This window comes from Rutidosis leptorrhynchoides, chromosome 2, assembly GCF_046630445.1.
Source record: "Rutidosis leptorrhynchoides isolate AG116_Rl617_1_P2 chromosome 2, CSIRO_AGI_Rlap_v1, whole genome shotgun sequence".
Lineage (NCBI taxonomy): Eukaryota > Viridiplantae > Streptophyta > Magnoliopsida > Asterales > Asteraceae > Rutidosis > Rutidosis leptorrhynchoides.
The window spans coordinates 476,676,871-476,700,275 of record NC_092334.1 but is presented as its reverse complement, the minus strand read 5'-3'; the positions used below and the strand labels follow the sequence as shown (position 1 = coordinate 476,700,275).

General features: G+C 29.4%; 1 protein-coding gene across 1 annotated transcript; it reads left to right on the top strand.

The window, feature by feature from the left end:
• Positions 1-5,530: 5,530 nt before the first annotated feature.
• On the top strand, positions 5,531-5,944 carry LOC139889409 (uncharacterized). Its single transcript, XM_071872363.1, has one exon. The coding sequence runs from the start codon at positions 5,531-5,533 to the stop codon at positions 5,942-5,944; it is 414 nt and encodes a 137-aa protein (XP_071728464.1).
• Positions 5,945-23,405: the final 17,461 nt, after the last annotated feature.

The following is a 23,405-nucleotide window of genomic DNA, read 5'->3' as shown; positions in this document are numbered from 1 at the left end:
AATTATCATTCATGGTAACAGCCGAGAGTTCTTCCATTTTCTTTCTATTTGAGATTAGATCTTTCAAGAATTTAGCATATCTAGGCATTCCTGAAATCACATCAATGAAAGGAAGATTTACATTTATCTGTTTAAACATATCCAAGAATTTGGATTGCTCGGCTTCAAGTTTCTCTTTCTTCATTTTACTCGGGTAAGGAAGTGGTGGTTGGTATGGTTTAACATAAGGTTTAGCCTTAACTGTGTTATCTTCATTAACCTTTTCAACTACCGGTTCTTTTTCCTTATCTTGATCAGGTTGTGGTTCTTGTGGAGTAGGAATAGCTTCATCAGAAGTTACAGGTATTTCAGGTGGTTTAAGTGTTGTACCACTTCTTGTGGTAATGGCTTTAGCTGTTTCATTCCGGGGGTTAGCATTTGTATCACTAGGTAGACTTCCCGGTTTTCTTTCACCTATTAACCTTGCTAGGTTACTTACTTCTTGTTCCAGATTTTGAATAGAAGCTTGTTGATTTCTAAATGCTTGAGCATTTTGTTCATTAGTTTGTTTCTGAGATGTGAAAAACTGCGTTTGAGTTTCAACTAGCTTCGTCATCATGTCTTCTAAATTCGGCTTTTTATCATCGGTTTGTTGTGGTGGTTTGTTTTGAAAATTAGGTCTTTGCTGATTGTAATTATTATTGGATACTTGTTGATTGCTAGGACCTTGTTGGTTGTTGTATGGAATATTTCTGTTATAATTCTGGTTTTGATTGTAAATTGGTCTTGGCGGTTGATAATTATTCTGATAATTATTTCCAGGCCTTTGGTTTATGTATGAAATATTCTCTCTTTGTTCTATTGTTAATTCACTACTGAGACAATCTTTTGTCAAATGTGGTCCTCCACACTGCTCACAACTAATTCGTATTGAGTGAATATCTTTAGTCATCTTTTCCATTCGTCTCTCCACAGCATCTATCTTTGCGGAAATGGAATCTAAGTCATGGCTAGAATCGGCTCTAGCTGCTTTAGATGATCTAACGATATCTTTTTCTTGGTGCCACTCATGTGAGTGGGAAGCAGTGTTATCAATAATTTTGTAAGCATCAGTTTCGGTTTTTTTCATAATAGAACCACCAGCTGCTATATCTATGTCTTTTCTTGTAGTGATGTCGCATCCTTGGTAGAATATTTGTACTATTTGACAGGTGTCTAAACCATGTTGCGGACATCCTCTTAACAACTTTCCAAATCTTGTCCACGCCTCATATAGAGTTTCATTCGGTTTCTGTGTGAACGTAACAATTTCTGCTTGAAGTCTTACGGCTTTAGATGCAGGAAAAAATTGTTTAAGAAATTTTTCAACTAAAACATCCCATGTATCGATCGCCCCTTCAGGTAGCGATTCCAACCAATCTTTGGCTTCTCCCTTTAAAGTCCAGGGAAATAACATGAGATATATCTGTTCATCCTCCACTTCTCGGATTTTAAATAGTGTGCAGATCCTATTAAAGGTACGTAGATGTTCATTTGGATCTTCCTTCGGCGCACCACTAAATTGGCATTGATTAGTCACCATGTGTAGAATTTGTCCTTTGATTTCATAATCTGGCACATTAATGTCTGGATGAGTAATTGCGTTACCTTGGCCAGTGCGTTTAGCTCTCATTCGGTCTTCCATACTTAAAGGTTCCAGATTCTCCATAATTGAATTTGTTGAATCGGAATCACTAGAGGATTCTGATTTAATGGTTCGTTCCTCAACAATCTCTGTTTGAATGATTGGTGGTTCCGGAGGAAAGTTTAGTGGTTCAGGATCTACGAATCGTTCCTGAATATTCTCCGGATTCTCAATGGTGAGGTCGGGTTCAAAAAAATGGATTATCGGAAATTTGAACTGGAGTACTTGGTCGACTGGATGACGATTCTAAAGAAAAATCAACGGCAGTAATATTTGCTAAATGTCTTGATCTAGTTACAGGTGGTGAACGTACAAAAGGTGGTGAACGTCTTGCTCGGTGCATTCACTGAATATCCTATTAGTTTTTAAAAGGAAAGAAAAATTATAATAAGTTATCCAATCAATAGACTTTTCTGATTTTGCCCACGTTTCGAATAGCCAAAAGATGCAGCAGAGGGGCAGGATTCATTTGGTCTCAATATAATTGAGGACTGTTTGGCTCCAATAACTCGGTCCACGTACAAATCCAACTATTACTACGAACCAGAAAATTTTGATGTCTATCAATTTAACCACTTAAAATAAATTTTCGTAATTTTAAGAAATTTAGATAAGAAGTAGAATAAAAATCTATGTCCTAAAACTAGAATAGCGAGAAATAAGAAAGAAAAAGAGTTCGTCGGAAAAAGGTCGAAAAAGAAAAATAAGAAAGAAAGATAAAAGGCGATGGAAAAATAAAAGAAACTTATAAAACTTAAAAACACTTGACTAACCCAACCTTATCACTACAACTAACTTCAAATTATAATCGCAAATTGAGATTACTAATTGGAATGATAATTGATACATAGGTAAAAGGTGTCTAAAAATATTAAAGCTTACAGGAAAAACTAAATCCCAAATGGAAATAACTTAAAAAGAAACTAAAACTTAAAAAGGCGTCGCAAAATTCTAGAGTACCTAAATCTTAGTCTAAAGAAAAAGCACTTAAGGAATTCTACGGCAAAGCCTAAAAATCTAGAAGTAAAAATAACTATGTCAAAAAAAACTAAGTTTAAAACTAAATATGAGCTAAAAATACAAATATTACGCTAAAACGATTAAAAAGGGACAAAATATAAAAATATACAAAAAGTTGTAAAAAATACAATTTTTATAAAAATATTATTTTTTATAATAGTATTAATTTTTATATATAAATAAAACTAATTAAAATTTAATATTACAAATTAATTGAAAACTTAAACTAAATAATATTATATATAAAACCTAATTAGGTTTAATAATAATAATAATAAATAATTAAAACCTAAATCGTATTAATTGCTGGACCAGGTTCGTGTCAGACGGCTCCGCGAGTCGCGATTCCCGAAGCTGCAAACCCCGCGAGTCGCGGGGTTCCAGAATTCAACTCTGGTACAGTTTGAAATTCGACGTTTTTTTTTTCCTGTTTTATATTTTTTTGTTTTAAAATCTAAATATTTGTATAAAAAAAAACTTATATTTAAAAACTAAAATAAAAATAGAATTACTTTATAATTTTATAAATAAAAATCTTAAAGCTAGATTTATATATATATATATATATTTTTTTCGTTTTTTTTATAAAATATATTTATAAAATAAATTAAATAAAACTTATATTTTTACAAACTAAAGAAACTTTATAAAACTTAAATATTTATCAAACTCCTAAAAATATTTATATTTTTGTTTTTCTTTTTATATTTTAGAATATTTAAAACGTATTTTTATAAAAACGAATTTTAATAAAAGTAAACTAAAATTTTTATTTTTATTTTTTTATATTAGCGTTGCGCTTCCGGTTTTTAAGCGATCCCCGGCAGCGGCGCCAAAAATAACTTGATGTCGTGCGAGGTGTATATAAAATAGCTATTAATTTTAGCAGGAAATACTATTAAATACGATACATTTTTACACAAGATATTTATTTATTTATAGAATGGATATACTTAAACCTTGCTACAACACTTATAGGCAGTGTACCTAATCGTACAGTAGTGTAGTTTTTAGTAAGTCCGGTTCGTTCCACAGGGAATCTTTTTAAACAAAGCTTAACGCTATATTAGTCTACTTTTATAAAAATACAAATATATATATATAAGTAATATTATTATTATAAAGGGGGGTTTTTACCGTTTAATGACCGGTTTGTCGATTTTAAAACTTTAGTCGCAGTTAAAACCAAATGTAAAATATTAAAAATAAATACAAGACTTAAATTAAAGCGTAACGTAAATAACGATAATGAAATTACGAATAATAAAAGTGCGATAAAATAAACTTGCGATAATTAAAAGGTACGATAATTAAAAGTGCAATTAAATACAATAACAATAAAAATGCGATAATTAGAAGTGCAATTAAATATAAAATAAAGGAAATTAAATATGAAATAAAAGAATTATGCTTATTTAAACTTCCGTAATCATGATGTTTGACGTGTTGATTTTAGTTTTATGCCCATGGGTTAATTGTCCTTTGTCCTGGATTATTTAATATGTCCGTCTGGTTTTTGTCCATAACAGTCCATCAGTCATAAATATAAAGTGCGAGTATCCTCGTCAAATTATCCTTATACCCGAAGTTAAATATTCCAACTAATTGGGGACTTAAACTGTAACAAGATTTTAATACTTTGTTTAATAATTACACCAGGATGTCGACTGAGTGTAATCCAAGGTTTTAATATTTTGTTATCAATTATACCAAGTGTCCTTGTACATAATTTCACCCCTGTTTTAATTATTCTAGTGGCTATTAATCCATTCCCGTGTCCGGTTAAATGAACGATTATTCGTACATATAAATACCCCGCCCATCGTGTCCGATCGAGTGTATATGGTAATTTATAGGGACGCCCAATTGTAAATCTTTATATTAACATTAACAAACTATCATTTAGTTAAACAAATATAAAGCCCATTAATAGACCATAGTCTAATTTCCACAAGTGTCGTTCTTTTGTCCAAACCCCAATTATGGTACAAAGCCCAATTACCCAATTTTAGTAATTAGCCCAACATCATGATTACTTCGGATTAAATAAGCATAATAATAACTTAGCTACGAGACATTAAATTAAAAAGGTTGAACATAACTTACAATGATTAAAAATAGCGTAGCGTTACACGGACAGAATTTCGACTTACACCCTTACAACATTCGCTAACATACCCTTATTATTAGGATTAAAATTAAAATTAAAATTAAAATTAAAATATAAATATAAATATATACGATATAGATAGAGAGATGGATATATGTTGGATCAAAAATGATCAGAATTCGGTTGGCTTTATAGGGAGTTTCAAACTTTGGGGCTCCGCGACTCGCGGTATTTTTTGCCTTCAAACTCCGCGAGTCGCGGAGTTTGAAATTACAGCTCACACAATTTGGAGTCTTTCTTGCCGACGGTTTTTATTTATTTATATAATATATAAATAATTATAAGAATTATTTAAATATTATATTATATTTATGTGCATCGTTGACTTGTAATTTTTAGTCCGTTGCGTCGAGCGTTGAGAGTTGACTCATGTCCCGGTTCCGGATTTTCGAACGTCCTTGCGTACAATTTAATATCTTGTACTTTGCGTTTTGAATCTTGTACTCTTGTAATTTCGAGACGTTTCTTATCAATAATTGGAACCTCTTTGATTGTCTTTTGTACTTTTGAGCTTTTTGGTCGTTTGCGTCTTCAATTCGTCGAATCTGTCTTTTGTCTTCACCTTTTATTATTTAAACGAATATCACTTTTAAATAGAACAATTGCAACTAAAAGCTTGTCTTTCTTAAGGAATAATGCTATGAAATATATGTTCGTTTTTAGCATTATCATGGGCCATGTTGGTAAAAGCGCCTCATAATCCAATTGACGAACCACGTAAAAAATTTAAACGTTTTCAAGAAAGTGCAAGGAAAGATATTGAGCGTGCATTTGGAGTATTACAGGGTAGATTTGCAATGTTAAAGACTCCGTCGAGATCTAAAGACTTCAACAAAATTAGAAGACATACGTATGCTTGTATTGTATTACATAACATGATTCAAGAAAATAACGGTTTTGCTATTGGAAGAAGAGAAGAAAGAATGATAGAAAGGAACCCACCACGAAGGTTGCAACGGGATTTGAGGGATCGAGATGCAAGGGTTAAGGAAATAAGAGACAAGCAAGTTCACCAACAATTAGAGGCAGATTTAACCGAGCACGTTTGGAACTTATCACCGTATTTTCGGTCCGCTAATAATAATGAGTAATTTGTTATGTATTTTATAGTTTCGTTAATGAATTTTAAAATTATGTAATTTCAATTAATGTAATTCATGTTTAGTTGTAATGATAGATTGGTATTTCATAAAATATAGCCGTTTATTATATTATAATAATTCCTAAAACGATTACATTATTTCTTATAAATAGAAAAACAACATAGTTCCTAAAAACGATTACTTTGATTCCTAACGGCTATTTTCAACAAACACATTCATCAATCTTTGAATTCGCGAATATGGTATTGCTGAAACGGTGGAGATTCAGGTACAGCTTCATCTTCACTTGCCGAAATGGCGTAGCTTTCATCAATCCATTCGGTGTAAAGCGTAATTGGTTGGTTACGTAACAAGGCTCGCCCAATCGCACCAAACCAATCGTGATCTTCTTCTAGTAACGAGGCATGAGCGTTGGGTTTTTTGAAAAACCAGATTTGTTTAGTGGGGTAGATTATGTCTAGCTGTAGCAACTCAAGCAACGACATATAACTTGGACACTTACGAACATCCATGTAATAATCTCGTGTTGCATGCGGGGTATAATTCATCAAATCGCGATCAAATTCACCTCCATAGTGAACTTTAACGACAACATTCAACGGGCTCATTTCGAAGTGTGTGTGTTATGGTTTGAGAGTTTTAGAAGAGATGAAGTGTGTGTTTATGATTTGGGAAGAGTGGTTGTATATATAGAGGTAAAAAACTAGCCGTTTGAAAAAAAAAAAAAGTTAAAAATATAGCCGTTAGAGTTTAAAAATATTTTTAAAAAATAAATATAATAATATAAATAAAATTAAATAAAACGAAAAAAAGAAAAATAAAATGTCACCTCAGCTTTCCACTAAAGTAACACCAAAAAAGAAACACCACCACTATTTCACTCAGAAAAATAACACGTCCTACTAATTAAAAAAGTGCAAAAAAACAAGTGACACCAAAAGTGACACCGCTCATCATTACGAATAGTCTAAGTATCAAATAAACATATACGGAGTATATGATAATTTATGAAATATGAAAACCTACAAAAAATTGAAAGAGCAAACCCTATAAGAAAATAAATTAAACGATGAATTGAATAAATACTAAATTCCAGTTACAAAATACCTTCCACCGGCCAATTCTTAGTTCTTATTGTTTTCATCAAAAGAAAATAATACAGAGTATTGTTGTTGAATTGGATGAATACGAAATCCAGTTACCAAGTTACTTGTACGTTAATTGGGCCTTGACGATGCTGATTTACCCAAATGTTGGTAATGTTCTTCTCTTCGAAACTATTTTATGTTGATTAATTATTTGAGGAAATCAAACACCGTCTAATCATACACAAAACTGAATGAGTTTTGTTTATTTTTATAATAAGATTTAGAAAGTTCTTAATTTTGGTAATAAACTAGGTTGAATTTCTTTATTAGAGAAATCAATGAACATGCTTTGATAATGATACAATCGTTCAAGAAATTTATACCATATTTGGTAAACAAAAGGAGATGATTGAAGTGTCAAAAATATTTAATTTGTGGTGTATGACAAAAAGAAGTGGTGAAAGGACACTTCCTTTCATTTATTGTTGAAAGATAATTTCATTTTAATAGTAATCGTTATTTTAATTAAAAAAAAAAAGAAAATGCTAACGACAACCCTTATAGTTGTCATTAAGAGAGTAAAACATGCAATATATAATTGTACCTTAATGTGAATCAACCACCTCTTAGAAAATAACTACCCCATTTACCACAATTTTTAGCATGTTTTAATCTCTTAATGACAACCCTAAGTGTTGTCATTAGCATTTTCCTTAAAAAAATATTAATATTATCAAAGTGAAAAAGAATTCATTTTGGATAAATAGTTGTAGGTGGTGAAGGGTGTGGTGGAGGTGGTAGGTAGTGGTGGAGGTGGTGGTGGGTGGTGGTTATGAGTGGTTGCTGGTGGTTGGTAGTGCTGAGTGAGAGGGGGTGGGTGGTAGTGGTGGTAGTAGTGGGTGGTGATGGTTGAGAAGTAGTTAAGTTTGCTAAAAATCCATGGTTAATATGATCGAAAAGACAATTATAATATCACCTTTAATTTAAGACTTAACTAGTTAAAGACCCGCGAATTCGCAGGTTTTATTTAAAAAAAAAAATATTAAATTATCCTAAGCAATAAAAGTAATTGTAGTTTCAAATGTTTTACATGAAATAATGTGAAAGGATCCAGTTTTGTCTTTGACCTTAATGTTAAGTCGTATCCTGCAATATTTAAAGTGTAAGTACATGATTTGTACTTTTAGTTGGAAGGAATGTATACTTTGGACTTAAGTCTGTTACTTCACGTTCACGCTTGTTGCAATAGTGAGTGGTACATGCCTTCTCGACACAATAGATTGACTGCACCTTTTTGTTGCATTCCTTATGGTGATATGCAAACCAACCATCTGCATTCCATATTAAGTCGTCAACCTTTCCCATTATAACAAAGCTTTTGACCTAATTTAAAAAAATATACAGTTAAGAAGTACATAAATACATTTTGTATTAAGATCATAAAAATGTGTTGTAAATTGATGTGTTTAAATTCTCTAATATAGTCTTAGAAAAGATAAATACTTACCTCCAATATTTGATCTCCAATATTTGATGCACATCACCAATAATAAACTTGTCAAGAGCTTTGAACTTTTTGGCTTTGTATGTCTCATTGGTAGCCAAAACTATATCTTTCGGATTGACCGCCGGAATGTTCCCCGAGGCAAGCATTGGTTCAATTCTTTAAAAATGAAGAAAGACATAATATTGTTTTTAGGCAAATGTTTTTTTTCATCTTAATTTTATAATACAAAAAATACTTTTTCATAATTAGTCAGATAGTTTTGTATCCATTCATTTATAACATGCTAATAATTGTATGAATCGTATATCGTATGTATTAAAAATAATTTATTTATTTTGATATCATCTAGTTAATATGCAATATCATATTGTAGTATTCCAAAAATAATAGTTGCAACATACGAAAAATGAATTATCGAATATGAAATAGGTTATGAAAATAAGACACTCAGCTTTGAATGTTTGAATGACTTCCATGTTGTCATTCATATATACACGACAGCCATATAACTGATTACTTACTTGACGACATGTAGTTGACCATAAGAATAATTATTTAGCTTTATTTTAGCATTGAAATTTGATTAACATTATCATATTTTATGATGAATTTACCATCGAAATTACGAAGCTTGCAGTTACTGATCAGACAAATTAAAAGAGAGCCATCCTCTTTATGCTCAGCAACATATTCATACAGCTGATCAGCATAATTGTTCCACAATGCACACTTACTACGGTTTCCTCTGAACAATAGATTCAAATGTTAACTAATAAGTTAAGTGATTAAAATTTTTCTTCAAATCGAAAGAAGAACATGTAAGAAAATACAGTTTTAATAATACATTTGTAAACTTACTGTAAATCTCGAAGGCAAAAGCTAATTGATTTTTTTGAGAAGCCTTTGTCCCATTTAATCTCGACTGGAGACATCTGGACAAGTTGGCCGACGACATCTAAAACAAGAATTAAGCAAAAAACATATATTAACTTGTTAAGTTGTTTTTATTTGTCAATTTAACTTTTAGATTAATATGCGATATAGTAATGTATTCTGTAATTTTAGTATTAAAATACGTACCAAATGCAACTCTTTGATCAACAGCCCATTGATTGACATCATCATATGAAACAGGGAAAAAACCATGGTTTGGAATTTTAAAAACTAAAGCACGACGAACAGAAGTTTGTCTAGTGATATTGTTTGCCATTTTGTAATTTTGTTCCTCATATGGAACAATACTAAACCCAGAAAGATCAAAATAGCTACCCTCCACAAATGTATTTCCAAAAAATGTTAGTAATTTTTTGGGTAGGGTAGCAACGATCTTATGTCCCTGTAAATTAAGATTTCACTTAAAGTTCAAGTATATAAATGATTACAATTAAACAGATTCAAAGGAATTTGATTAAAAAGTACATATTTATGTATAATTCGAAGTACATATTTAAATGATTACAAATAAGCAGATTCAAAGTAATACATTTGGTGCGTTATGATAGGTGCGTTTCCAGACAGTAAACAACTTGACTCGAATGTTTAGATCAACAACATCATCTGTTAGCATATTCAAAGGCACAAAAACTTACTCGGCAGCCATTGGAATGATTGAGTGATTTTGAGAAATTGATTTTTTGTATGTAGCTGTGTGTGTTTCGAATGACGATAGAAACATCGATTTCTCGCGTTTTTATAGATCATATTTTGTTGTTTTAGGCCGAGATTTAAGAGATGATTATGGAATTGATTCAAATTGATTTGAAGTTTGAATTGGATTGGAATAATTATACGGTGAAATTGGGGTTGATATTTTTTATTTAGGGATAAGATCATATATATTTAAAAAAAACTGAAGACTTTATATTACCTAATCAGATCCCTTAATCTTCTTTATTTTTGTTTATTGTTTTTTTCGGAAGATTTTATAAATTTATATTTAAATTAATATTAATTTAGTAATAAAACAACAACCTAAATACTATATTTAGTTTTTTTTTTTTATTAACGAAATCTAAGTTTTGCGTTTTAAAAAATTAAAATATTGTGGCTAAACATTTATTAAATTCATTTATATAATATTTAAAACGTTGAGAAGGTTATATAATAATTGTTTTCAATTAAGTTGCATATTCTGAATAAAAAAAGAAGCGTACGTATGTTTTTTTTCATTAATTTAATGTGTTACAAACAACACATAAATATGTGGGAAAAAAAAAGATGAGTAACACACATTGAAGATATATTTAAAAATTCGGAATATATAATTTGTTTACATATATAAACGTATTTTTGCAATGACTTTTTTGAATACAAACCGTGTTTTACAACTTCATTCCTACTTTTTCTCAAAATCGTGTTTTTTTCATTAATAATTAACAAAATAATCATTTTACTAATAGGGGTAGTGTAGTAATATATCTTTGAATTGAAATTTGGATTAAGTAATAATCATTTCACATTTTGATCCAATGGTTATAATTAATTGTTTGGAATAAATTAATGGTCAAGATTTATTTATTGAAATAAATATTACTTACTTTTACTTTTCTTTTAATAAGAAGAGGGATTACACGAATGGTCACTGTAGTTTGTCAAATATTACAAGTTTAGTCACTATAGTTTTTTTTTTTTTTTTTTTTTTTTTTTTTTTGTGTGTGGCAAAAATAGTCATTGTGGTCTCAAAAGTTTGCACGTTTAATCACTCTGTTTGACACGAGTTAATTTGTAACGTTTGTTATGGTCATGTTTGGTCATGTGCTAAGCAGTGATGAGTAATTCAGTCATTTCTTTATCCCTCTAAGTTAAACCCACTTCTTCTAGACCCTAAGGGGTGACTTGGTGATAAGATGCTTGAAAAGTTTCAAAAGGACTCAGGTTCAATCCTCACCTGCTACACTTTAGGGCTTACCTTTAAAAAAAAACCCACTTCTTCTTCTTCTTCTTCCGGTTTTCCATGTGTAACCCTAATTCTTCTCAATTCCACGATGGTTCCCAATTCCCTTTGAATTTTTTCAATTCCACAAATCTTAATCTCCATCTTCACCAAACCCCAAATCAACATCAATTAAAATGTATCTAGAAGATCAGATCTAATCATTTAGACAATTCATCCATAAATACTCCATATTTAAACACTCCAAATCAAATCAAAACAAGAAAATACAGATCTAGCGGCGGTGGGACTGAAATTAATATTAATAAAGGCTTCAGCACAATGTTGGACAACTTTCAATTAGGATCTGTAGGTGATTTAAATTGTTTCAGTAGCAAGAATAACTGAATAATTGTCCAACTTTTATGAAGCAAGTCAGTGTAGGGGTTTCTATTTTTTAAACATAGAACTAGAAGTGGGGTATGTTATTAATTGAGTTATGATATTATACAATACACTCATTTGCTTAATGGGTCCCACACATTTTAACCAACCACCTGCTGCCATGTCACCAACATTCCTGTTATACTGTAGCATCATTACTGTTACAGTGTAGCGACTGTTTTTTTTTTTTTTTTTTTTTTTTTGGGGGCTTAAATCATCTGCCACCACTACCATTAATCTCACGAGAACTACTCCGGCAACAATAAAGTTCTACAAAAACCTCAGGTTACCACCACCATCGTCAGGTCTGAAAAAAGGTACAAAAAAAAAAAAACAGATCTAATAAAATAACCTTTCAATAAACTAAAACAGATCTACACATCGAGCTTCGGCACCGTTAGCCACCACCGATGTGGTTTAACGAAACATGTTATACCAACTCCACACCATACTTGCTATTTTTTCTTTTGAAGTTGTTTTTAAATTCCTCAGACCACCACAACATCCACCGCCATCGGTCATCAACCACAGCGAACCATCACAATCCACCACTTTTCAACTAGATATATTACATAAAAAACCACAACAGATAATACTTACAAAAATGTGTATATATATATACAGCAACACCTCAACCACATAAAAACTGATCTGAGTATAAAATTGGCAGACACCACCTGCCATCTTCTTGAATCGTTGGTCTGAACATAATAACAGATCTGAGCGTAGGTATGGTGGTGAGGGAGAGAGGCGGCGGTTTGATCGAAATAAGAAAAGGTAGCGGCGGTTTGCGGTGGTTAAACAGGGTGGCTATGAGTATAAGAGATGAGGTTTTGGGTGGTAAATATCAGGAAAATATTAAGAGAGAAAGAAGTGGGAATTTTGGGATCTAGGGTTTGTGAGAAGACGGAAAAAAGGGTCGCTTTGAGTTACTACCATAAGTTAGTATCAGTTGTTTAGTACGGAGTAGTATTAGTATTTTAGTATTATTATATATTATATATTATTTATTATTAAACTTAAATTAAAAGAGAGGCGGGATCACGAGTTGTACTCATGTTATTTCAAAGATTTTTAAAAGGGCACATTCTTTTTTAGTAAATGAAAAGCCCAAACTTATATACGGAGGAGTATAGTAGTGCAACTTTTTAGAGAAGCTAAAATGTGGCCGTAATATATATTTCTAACATTTTATACTAACATTTTTTCGCTTAAAACATTTTCTTTTTTACTTTCTTATCATCTAGCCTTTTTCATTCATTTTTCTTAATCATTTTTTTAAATTTAATCATTTTTTTAAAATCTTAAATTAATCGACCATTAACAGAAAACAAACCCGAATTTTTACCAGTTCTGTTTTACAACTTTCTTTTACTTCATTTTTCCTTCCTTTTTAATTTCTTTAAGTTTTTTACCATTATACCCGATCGTTAACTGTGTTTTTAAAACGTTTAATTAACCAACGGATAAACGACGAAAACAACACTGCAGCGAAGCGCAGATTCTTAATCCTAGTTTCTATCTAATTTTAACGATTGCAGTTATGTTTTGAATTCTTTATTTTGTTTAAGAGTAATACGGAGTACGTGAATTGTGATTTTAAAGATGGAGTTATAAAGACTTTTGTATCAAGATTTGTGATTTTAATTTACTTTTAATTTTAGGGTTTGTAGTGGTATTAATTTGGGGGAGAAGAAATGTGATTGAAATAAGAAAAGGAAAAAAGTAAAAGGACCAAAATGCCCTCACATGTTTAGCATGTGACTGACACTTAACGGAGAAAATTAATGTCTGTTACACTAAGTGACTAAACGTGTAATATTTAGAAACCAAATTGATTATTTTTCCAAAAAAAAAAAAAAAAAAAAAAAATATAGTGACTAACCTTGCAAGATTTGACAAATTACAGTGACCATCTGTTTAGTTAAGTCTTAATTTAATGGTTGAAGTTTATAGCTATGAACTAAACTATTTAAATAGTCTTTGTTCATTCATTTAACGAATAATGACATAATTGTTAGGAATTTTGCGAGCCCTGTAACATCGGCCATTTTTTTTTTTTAAAACACAGCGGAAGACTTTTATATTAAAATCACAACATTAATTACATCACAGCAAAAATCTACATAATTAAGTTTAAGTTTACAAGACGGTGTTACTTATTACAAAATACATGTTACAAAAGTCCACATCAGAGTTCACACTTCAAACATGTCTTCAACACTAGCACCCGTCCAAACTAGCAGTACCTAAACCTGCAAGGGTGGAAATGTGGGGGATTAGTGTGATGACCCGGGAATTTCCGACCAAATTTAAACATAATCTTATATGATTCGACTCGATAAGCAAAGTCTATTAAACCGAGTCTCATTATGTTTGAACTATTTCATGATAACATTTGACCTTTAACTATTTCCGACGATTCACGAACCTTTAATTGTAACTAAGAATGTAAATATAAATAATTATATATAAAACTAATTATATTAGTATTAATGAACTATTAAGTAATTTTGTTATTATAAAAGATAACATTTAATAACTAAAGATTTTCATTTTGAATATATATAGTATATTGTATATAAATGATTCAAACATATTTTACCAACGTTATCAAAATATTAAATGTACAATGTTATACTTTGTAGTTAATTGTTTAATATACATAATTAATCATCTACTCAACATTTAAAACATGATTTTATATATATGGTAGTATACATATATACATAAATATAACTATATATATATGATTTTATACATAATTATTATATTATGTATATGTAGAAATTTATAATATATCTATGATGAAATAATGTACTATTTTAATAAATATATATAATACTTACATATATAAAACATTTATATTTTTCATAATTACATACATAAGTATAATATAATTAGTATGTAAATAAATATTATAATATATTTATATTAAAATGCATAAATATATAATATTCAGTATATGTTACAATACATATTACATAATTATTAAATATTACATAATAATAGATGATATTAATAAATTAAATTTAAATACAAATATAGTTGTTGTAGTAATGTTATTTGTATCGTCAAATATCAATATTTGTATTCATAATATCACTTTATATCATATAAAGATGAAATTGGATGTATAAATTAGATTATTATTACTAATATTATTATTATCGATAAAATATTAATATTATCATAATTAGTATGGTATTATTATTATTATTATTATTATTATTATTATTATTATTATTATCATCATTTTTACAATTATTATTATCATTAATATTATATTTATCATTATTATTAATTTTATTAATATTATTAGATATTAATAGTATTGTTATTATATATTATTATTATTAATTAAAAAAAACAGTAGGGATCTATATTATACGCTTGACCTCTGTATCCTTTATCTCTATTATTATTATTATTTTTTTTGTTTCTTTCCTGCTCCAAACTCGTGAACCTGTGTTGACATTTTCTCCATTTTTTATCAACCGATCTCTATTATTACAAAATGATTATGTATAATTGCAAATCAAATAAAAAGGAAATCCAATGGGATTAAAGAGCACAGCGATATTTTTTTTTTCTTCTTCTCTGCACGCTCCAATTTTTTTTTCTCTTAATTCAATTTCGAATAAAGTTTCAAAATCTAAAAATGCAGAAAGGTTAGAAATCTTTCTTTGAATCTATCTGCAAAATCTCAACTCTCAAATCTTTATATCGATCTTGAATTTTGAAGTCAAAGTTTAGTTTAAAAAAAGTCAACAATTGTTCTTGAGACAAATTCGCGTTCGTGTATATGTTTCTGATCAAATTGACGATTCCAGTAGTTTTTATACATGTTTAGAAAACTATTTCGTGTTATAAACATTATCTATAATGTTATCTATTACGAAATCAATTTTTTTTGTTTTGTTCCAAGAACCGACGCTGCAGTAGGCCTTTAGTGTTTTTTTTTTTTTATTTTAGAACCCAAATTATTTTTTTTCTGTAATGTTTTGAAGCTTTAAAAGGAACCCTGATTTTTTTTTTTTTTTTTTTTTTTGGTTATTGATGTTTTGTTGAATCCGTGAGACTTGTGGAGAAGAAGAGGAATAGAAGAAAAACAGTTTATATATATAATTTAAATTCGATATTAGTACAGAGAATCAGAATTGGTGGGATGGTCGAGAGTGTTTGCGTGTGAGCATGTGTTCACGAGATCGAGTCCAGAGGACGGTAGTTTCTTTTTTTTTTTTTTGAAACTCTTTTCATGTGAGGTAGTTTTCTTTTCTAATTTTATTATTGTTATTATATATTAATTATTATTAGTATTATTATTATTGTTGTGATTGTTTTGATTGTTATTGTTATTGTTATTATTAGTATCATACTTGTTATCATATTTGAAAGTATTATAGACATTACTATTATTATTATTATGATTATGATAGGTATTAATAATATTATTATTAGTAATAAACTTATCATTTTAGTATTTTATCATCATTAGGATTATGATTATCATTATTATTATTATGAAGGAAATAAAAATATATTATTATCATCAATATTAGAATTTGTACCGGTTTATAAATAATAGTATCATCAGTACATTTACAATTAATAATATCATATTTATCAGTATCATCATTAATATTTACTAGTATTATTATGATTATCATTTATCATTTTATAAATATTAGAACCCTTATTATTAACATAAGTATGGTATTAGTATTAATATTATTTTAGAGTTATTATTATTAGTATCATTAACAGTTATCATTTTCATTTTTTTTGCTATTAGTATTATCATTATTAATAAAATTATTATTATTATTAGTAAATCATTATTATCTAAATTATTATTTTAACAAATAAATCTTTTGTACACTATATATATACTTATGGTATATACTAGGATTGTATTAATAATTCACATAACAAACTAATAAAATTTCATAAATACAATACTAACCACAAATATATGTATATAAATATATTAATGTCACTATTTATATAAACGTAAATCATTATAGATATATATACATAAAATCGATATATATATATAAAATATAACTTAAAATATAATATAAGTATACGTTTTAAAATAAAGGTTAGAATAAATTCTACAAAACTATAATATATAAATAATACATATTAATAAATGAAATTTTGTAACTTACATTATACGTATTAATATATACACAATTGATATAGGTTCGTGAATCCGAGGCCAACCCTGCATTGTTCAATGACGTCATATGTATTTTTACTACAAAATACAGTATCGTGAGTTTCATTTGCCTTTTTACCCTTTATATTTTTGGGCTGAGAATACATGCGCAACTTTTATAACTGTTTTACGAAATTGACACAAGTACGTGAAACTACATTCTATGGTTGGATTATCGAAGTCGAATATGCCCCTTTTTATTAAGTCTGGTAATCTAAGAATTAGGGAACAGACACCCTAATTGACGCGAATCCTAAAGATAGATCTATCGGGCCCAACAAGCCCCATCCAAAGTACCGGATGTTTTAGTACTTCGAAATTTATATCATGTCCGAAGGAGGATCCCGGAATGATGGGGATATTCTTATATATGAATATTGTTAATGTCGGTTACCAGGTGTTCAATCCATATGAATGATATTTTTGTCTCTATGCATGGGACGTATGTTTATGAGAAATGGAAATCTGAAATCTTGTGGTCTATTAAAATGATGGAAACGATTGTTTAAGTTAAACTAATGAACTCACCAACCTTTTGGTTGACACTTTAAAGCATGTTTATTCTCAGGTACGAAAGAAATCTTCCGCTGTGTATTTGCTCATTTTATAGATATTACTTGGAGTCATTCATGGCATATTTCAAAAGACGTTGCATTCGAGTCGTCGAGTTCATCAAGATTATTATCAAGTCAATTATAGTTGGATATATTATGAAATGGTATGCATGCCTGTCAACTTTCGATGTAATGAAAGTTTGTCTTTTCAAAAACGAATGCAATGTTTGTAAAATGTATCATATAGAGGTCAAGTATCTCGCGATGTAATCAACTGTTGTGAATCGTTTATAATCGATATGGACTTCGTCCGGATGGATTAGGACGGGTCTTCACAGTTGGTATCAGAGCGGTGGTCTTAGCGAACCAGGTCTTGCATTAGTGAGTCTAACTGATAGTCGTTAGAATGCATTAATGAGTCTGGACTTCGACCGTGTTTGCATGTCAAAAGTTTTGCTTATCATTTAGTGTCAAAAAATTATTTGCTTACCATCCTTAAAGTCTAAGACACGTCTTACTGCCTTTATTGCATAGACAGTGTATAGTTAAATTCATATCTTAGCGTATCTGTTATTGTTACCTTTGCCTGACAGCTTCCGTAGATTCCTCCGTAGCTTATGGGATTTTAGTATTATATATGCATATGTAAATTATGTATTGCAGGGTACTAATCTACATCCTATAATCTATTTCTTATCGAAAATCCTTCATCTGATCGTACGAGATGAATCCCTCAACCAGTTCGAGTCCATCTGATTTCGATAGCTATTTCGATAGTTATTCCGACAGCTATTTCGATATGGATTTCCACTCGAGCTCCGAAAGCAGAGTAACCGGAATGAATCGATCAATTAGCCATCATCTATTCTGAATGAATTGGAGATGGGTTCGTAGTCGACTTAATCAATGGAAACGCGAAGAAGGCGATCATTTCCACTAACCAAATTCACCTCTTGACAATGGACCTAAAACGTTTACCGGCGAACCTGTTCGAGACACCATTTTCTCTCTCATTTCCAAAGTATCTCATCACGATCATATACTATCTCAGATTCTAAACCTCATTCATCCGCTCGTCCTAACCGACAATCATCCCGGTGTAATAGAAGAAGTTAACGAACTTCGCGCATAAGTTGTAGTCTTGGAAAATATGGTGCAAAACGTACCAGCTTCATCCAAATCACCGGCACCAACGGTACCACCAACAACCCAAATTTCAATATCACATGCCTCAACATCTCAATCTATACCTCGAGTATAATCATCATTCTACATGACATTCTACATCAGTTATCTTCGTTCGACATGGTGATTATGTAATCTCTAATGTTTTAGAGATTATTTATTCTAGTTCCAACTGAAAACTAAATGAGTTTAATATCATGTTAACTCATTAAATTCATGATTACATCTGAAGAAAATATATATGTATATATGTTTTCATAAAGATTGTAATTAAAAATTCTTTTGTACAAACTGTTAATAATAAAAATATTTTAACGGGTAGGTAATACCCGAGGAATATTTAAATTTCACATTAATAAGTTACACTGTATATTCTTCGAATCTGATTCAACAGTTATTCACTATCCTATTTACAACCACCGGGATACTTATCCGTTCACCAAAGAATAACTATTTTCATTCAAATTCAATTTCATATTTGAATTTTGACCTATCAGAATCCAACAAGTGGCATAATGAAGAAATAATGGACACAATAAAAATTGATTAGAAACAGACTAATTAACAATATTAAATTTTATTAAGAAACCACGCTAACAAAATCCTAGCTAACTGTTAATTCCGTATTACATTTTATTTATCGCAATTTATTTATCGCAATTTATTTTATCGCAATTTATATTCTCGCAATTTTATTTATTGTCATTTAATTTCTGTTATTTACTTTACGCACTTTATTTATCGTCATTTAATTTCTGTTATTTATTTTACGCACTTTAAATATCGGGACACGTATACAAGGTTTTGACATATCATATCGACACATCTATATATATTATTTGGAATCACCATAGACACTCTATATGCAGTAATGATCGAGTTCTCTATACAGGGTTGAGGTTGATTCTATAATAATATATATACTTTGAGTTGTGATCGAGTCTGAGACATGTACACGGGTCACGATACGTATTAATTAATTCAAATATTATATATTAAACTATATATGAATGATTGCACTGTCAACTGTGGACTATCGACTGTGGACTAATAACATTGGACAATTAAAATGAATTAAAATATTGAATATAACATATGAAACTAAACAATTCTTCAAGTTTGCCACTTGATTTCGTCTTAAACCTCATTTGTATCTTCACGATTACATTCTGCGTTCAAACCTTTCATGATTCTTGAAAACACCTCAATCGATAGGATGAATCTACCGCACTTCATCTACGGAAGGAAAGATTTATGCATATAGTTATGCACCTGAGAAACTCTCGGCAATTGAGTAAAAGTTCAACACGTAGCCGCGTCAGATCCTTTGGCATTTATTAACAAAAACAACTTTGCGATCCCTTTTCAAAATTAGCCAATTTTGTCACAACTCCAACAAGTCAACTTCGACTTTTCGTACGAAACAACCTTATTATAACGTTTATATATACGCGTGCTCTTTTATTGTTACCAGGTAACCTTTCATATTCCATCATATTACCATCATCGTTTAATCATCTAAAAACACAATTCTCCTGAAACCACCTCGGATTAATAACCGATGATTCAGATATCATAGCATTAAATGCAGAGGAAACAGAAAAATGGTAGATGGTCTAAACGGACAAAAGTTTGATGATAAAGAAAGGAGTGTTAGGAACGCTCGATAGAAAATTGGGTATTGAAAAACAGATTGAGTTACCCATGAAGGAGTCCAAGGACAAATACAAGGACCAAATCCTATATTCAAAGGATTCAGGTAATTCTGGATCCGTTGAAATCTTTAGAGAATATCTTGCTCCGAAGTCATGTTAAAATCTTGCGGAAAATCTTTCTCCATCAACCGTCGAACTTAGAAATTCCAAAATATCATCATCAATATCTTTGATATTTCTGAGGATATTTTCATAAATATTCTCGTCCGAAATTATATACCTCTTCGTGCTTCCTGTGTATCAATATATTGGAAACATTCAATAGAAAATATAGTACCGAAAAGCAGATTATGCGAAACTATGAAGAAAGCCGTGGATAAATCACAAAGAATAAGTTTGACTTCAAAGAATCCAAATAATTCAATGTCTGCTAAAGTCTATAGTGAATAACTTGCTCCTTACTCTAAACCCTTGCAGACAATAGTTTCTATCATCCTCTGATCTTAGATATTCTGAGATATTATCGTACCTTTCATTATAAATATCCTCCATATTTCTGGAGATATTTTTATAACTATTCTTATCTGAAATCATTAATCTTTTCGTGCTATCAGTATTACATCATATAGAAACTGTTAGTTTCTATATTCTGTAAATTTTCAAGCTTAAAATATGAATGTTATTGTAGTAATGATGGGAACTGATGCATGAGTTAGTATAATATAATGACACTTGATCAACGTGATTATATTACAGTAAGTCATGCTGAGTTTCTAAATGAAACGTGATGATTCACAGATCATAACGTCATCATGTGCCATGTTACATAACTCTTTCATCCTACTTAACTCCGTAACAAATCAAGAAAATGTATTCTTGATGGTTCTATCTTCCGTGATGTTGATAAATTTGAAAATCAAATCGTGCTATCACGTTCCTTCATGCTTAGAACATTATAATCATTCGAAACTCTATATCTATAAATTCTGGACCATTATTCGCTTGACTTGAAGTCGGGAAGAGAAAACAAAAGCATAGAGCTTTGAAATATAAGGGAGAATATAAAGTCCGATAACAACACATAAATTACAAACCGTGTATATCAATGTTTATCGCAACATAAAGACACGGGAGAATTAAAAACATTATAATCCCGAGGGCGAAGTAGAAGAAAGCAGATTCCTCTGGTGGAAGTTGAAAAAGGAGAATGATTGTTGCGATAGTAAGGATGAGGACAAGGATCAGAACTGGATTAATCATTTTCAGAATCTTTTGGATGTATGAACTAAGAAAGAAAGTATAAGAATGGTGAGAATAATGGAAAGGAAGAGCTTAATTTATACTGGAAATATCAGACGTAGTAATCGGGGCAGATCACCGTATTTAATTAAAGAGATCTTAATTTCCATAAATCCCGAAGAATCAGATTTTATAGATCTTCAAGATTTTCTTTAAATCCCTTAAATTCCGGAATTCAACCAAGGCAATGTCAAAAGTTAAGACGCGCCTTATTTTCTAAATTCAAACCTGACTACGTCAAAAGTTAAAAACAAATCTTTGTTTCTCATTTCATCCTTTTGTGAATAGCTTCATTCGCACTCTTCGAATAATTGAATTATTTTTATCCATATTACTCAATGATGATAAAACTCAAGTTATCAACTCATATTCGTCAGGAAAACATATTTATTGTTAGCTATGACGACCTCACTCAAATTTCGGGACGAAATTTCTTTAACGGGTAGGTACTGTGATGACCCGGGAATTTCCGACCAAATTTAAACATAATCTTATATGATTCGACTCGATAAGCAAAGTCTATTAAACCGAGTCTCATTATGTTTGAACTATTTCATGATAACATTTGACCTTTAACTATTTCCGACGATTCACGAACCTTTAATTGTAACTAAGAATGTAAATATAAATAATTATATATAAAACTAATTATATTAGTATTAATGAACTATTAAGTAATTTTGTTATTATAAAAGATAACATTTAATAACTAAAGATTTTCATTTTGAATATATATAGTATATTGTATATAAATGATTCAAACATATTTTACCAACGTTATCAAAATATTAAATGTACAATGTTATACTTTGTAGTTAATTGTTTAATATACATAATTAATCATCTACTCAACATTTAAAACATGATTTTATATATATGGTAGTATACATATATACATAAATATAACTATATATATATGATTTTATACATAATTATTATATTATGTATATGTAGAAATTTATAATATATCTATGATGAAATAATGTACTATTTTAATAAATATATATAATACTTACATATATAAAACATTTATATTTTTCATAATTACATACATAAGTATAATATAATTAGTATGTAAATAAATATTATAATATATTTATATTAAAATGCATAAATATATAATATTCAGTATATGTTACAATACATATTACATAATTATTAAATATTACATAATAATAGATGATATTAATAAATTAAATTTAAATACAAATATAGTTGTTGTAGTAATGTTATTTGTATCGTCAAATATCAATATTTGTATTCATAATATCACTTTATATCATATAAAGATGAAATTGGATGTATAAATTAGATTATTATTACTAATATTATTATTATCGATAAAATATTAATATTATCATAATTAGTATGGTATTATTATTATTATTATTATTATTATTATTATTATTATTATTATTATCATCATTTTTACAATTATTATTATCATTAATATTATATTTATCATTATTATTAATTTTATTAATATTATTAGATATTAATAGTATTGTTATTATATATTATTATTATTAATTAAAAAAAACAGTAGGGATCTATATTATACGCTTGACCTCTGTATCCTTTATCTCTATTATTATTATTATTTTTTTTGTTTCTTTCCTGC

What these genes read in the sequence shown, in the direction of transcription:
- LOC139889409 (XM_071872363.1), top strand. Translation starts at nt 5,531, where the DNA reads ATGTTGGTAAAAGCGCCTCATAATCCAATTGACGAACCACGTAAAAAA.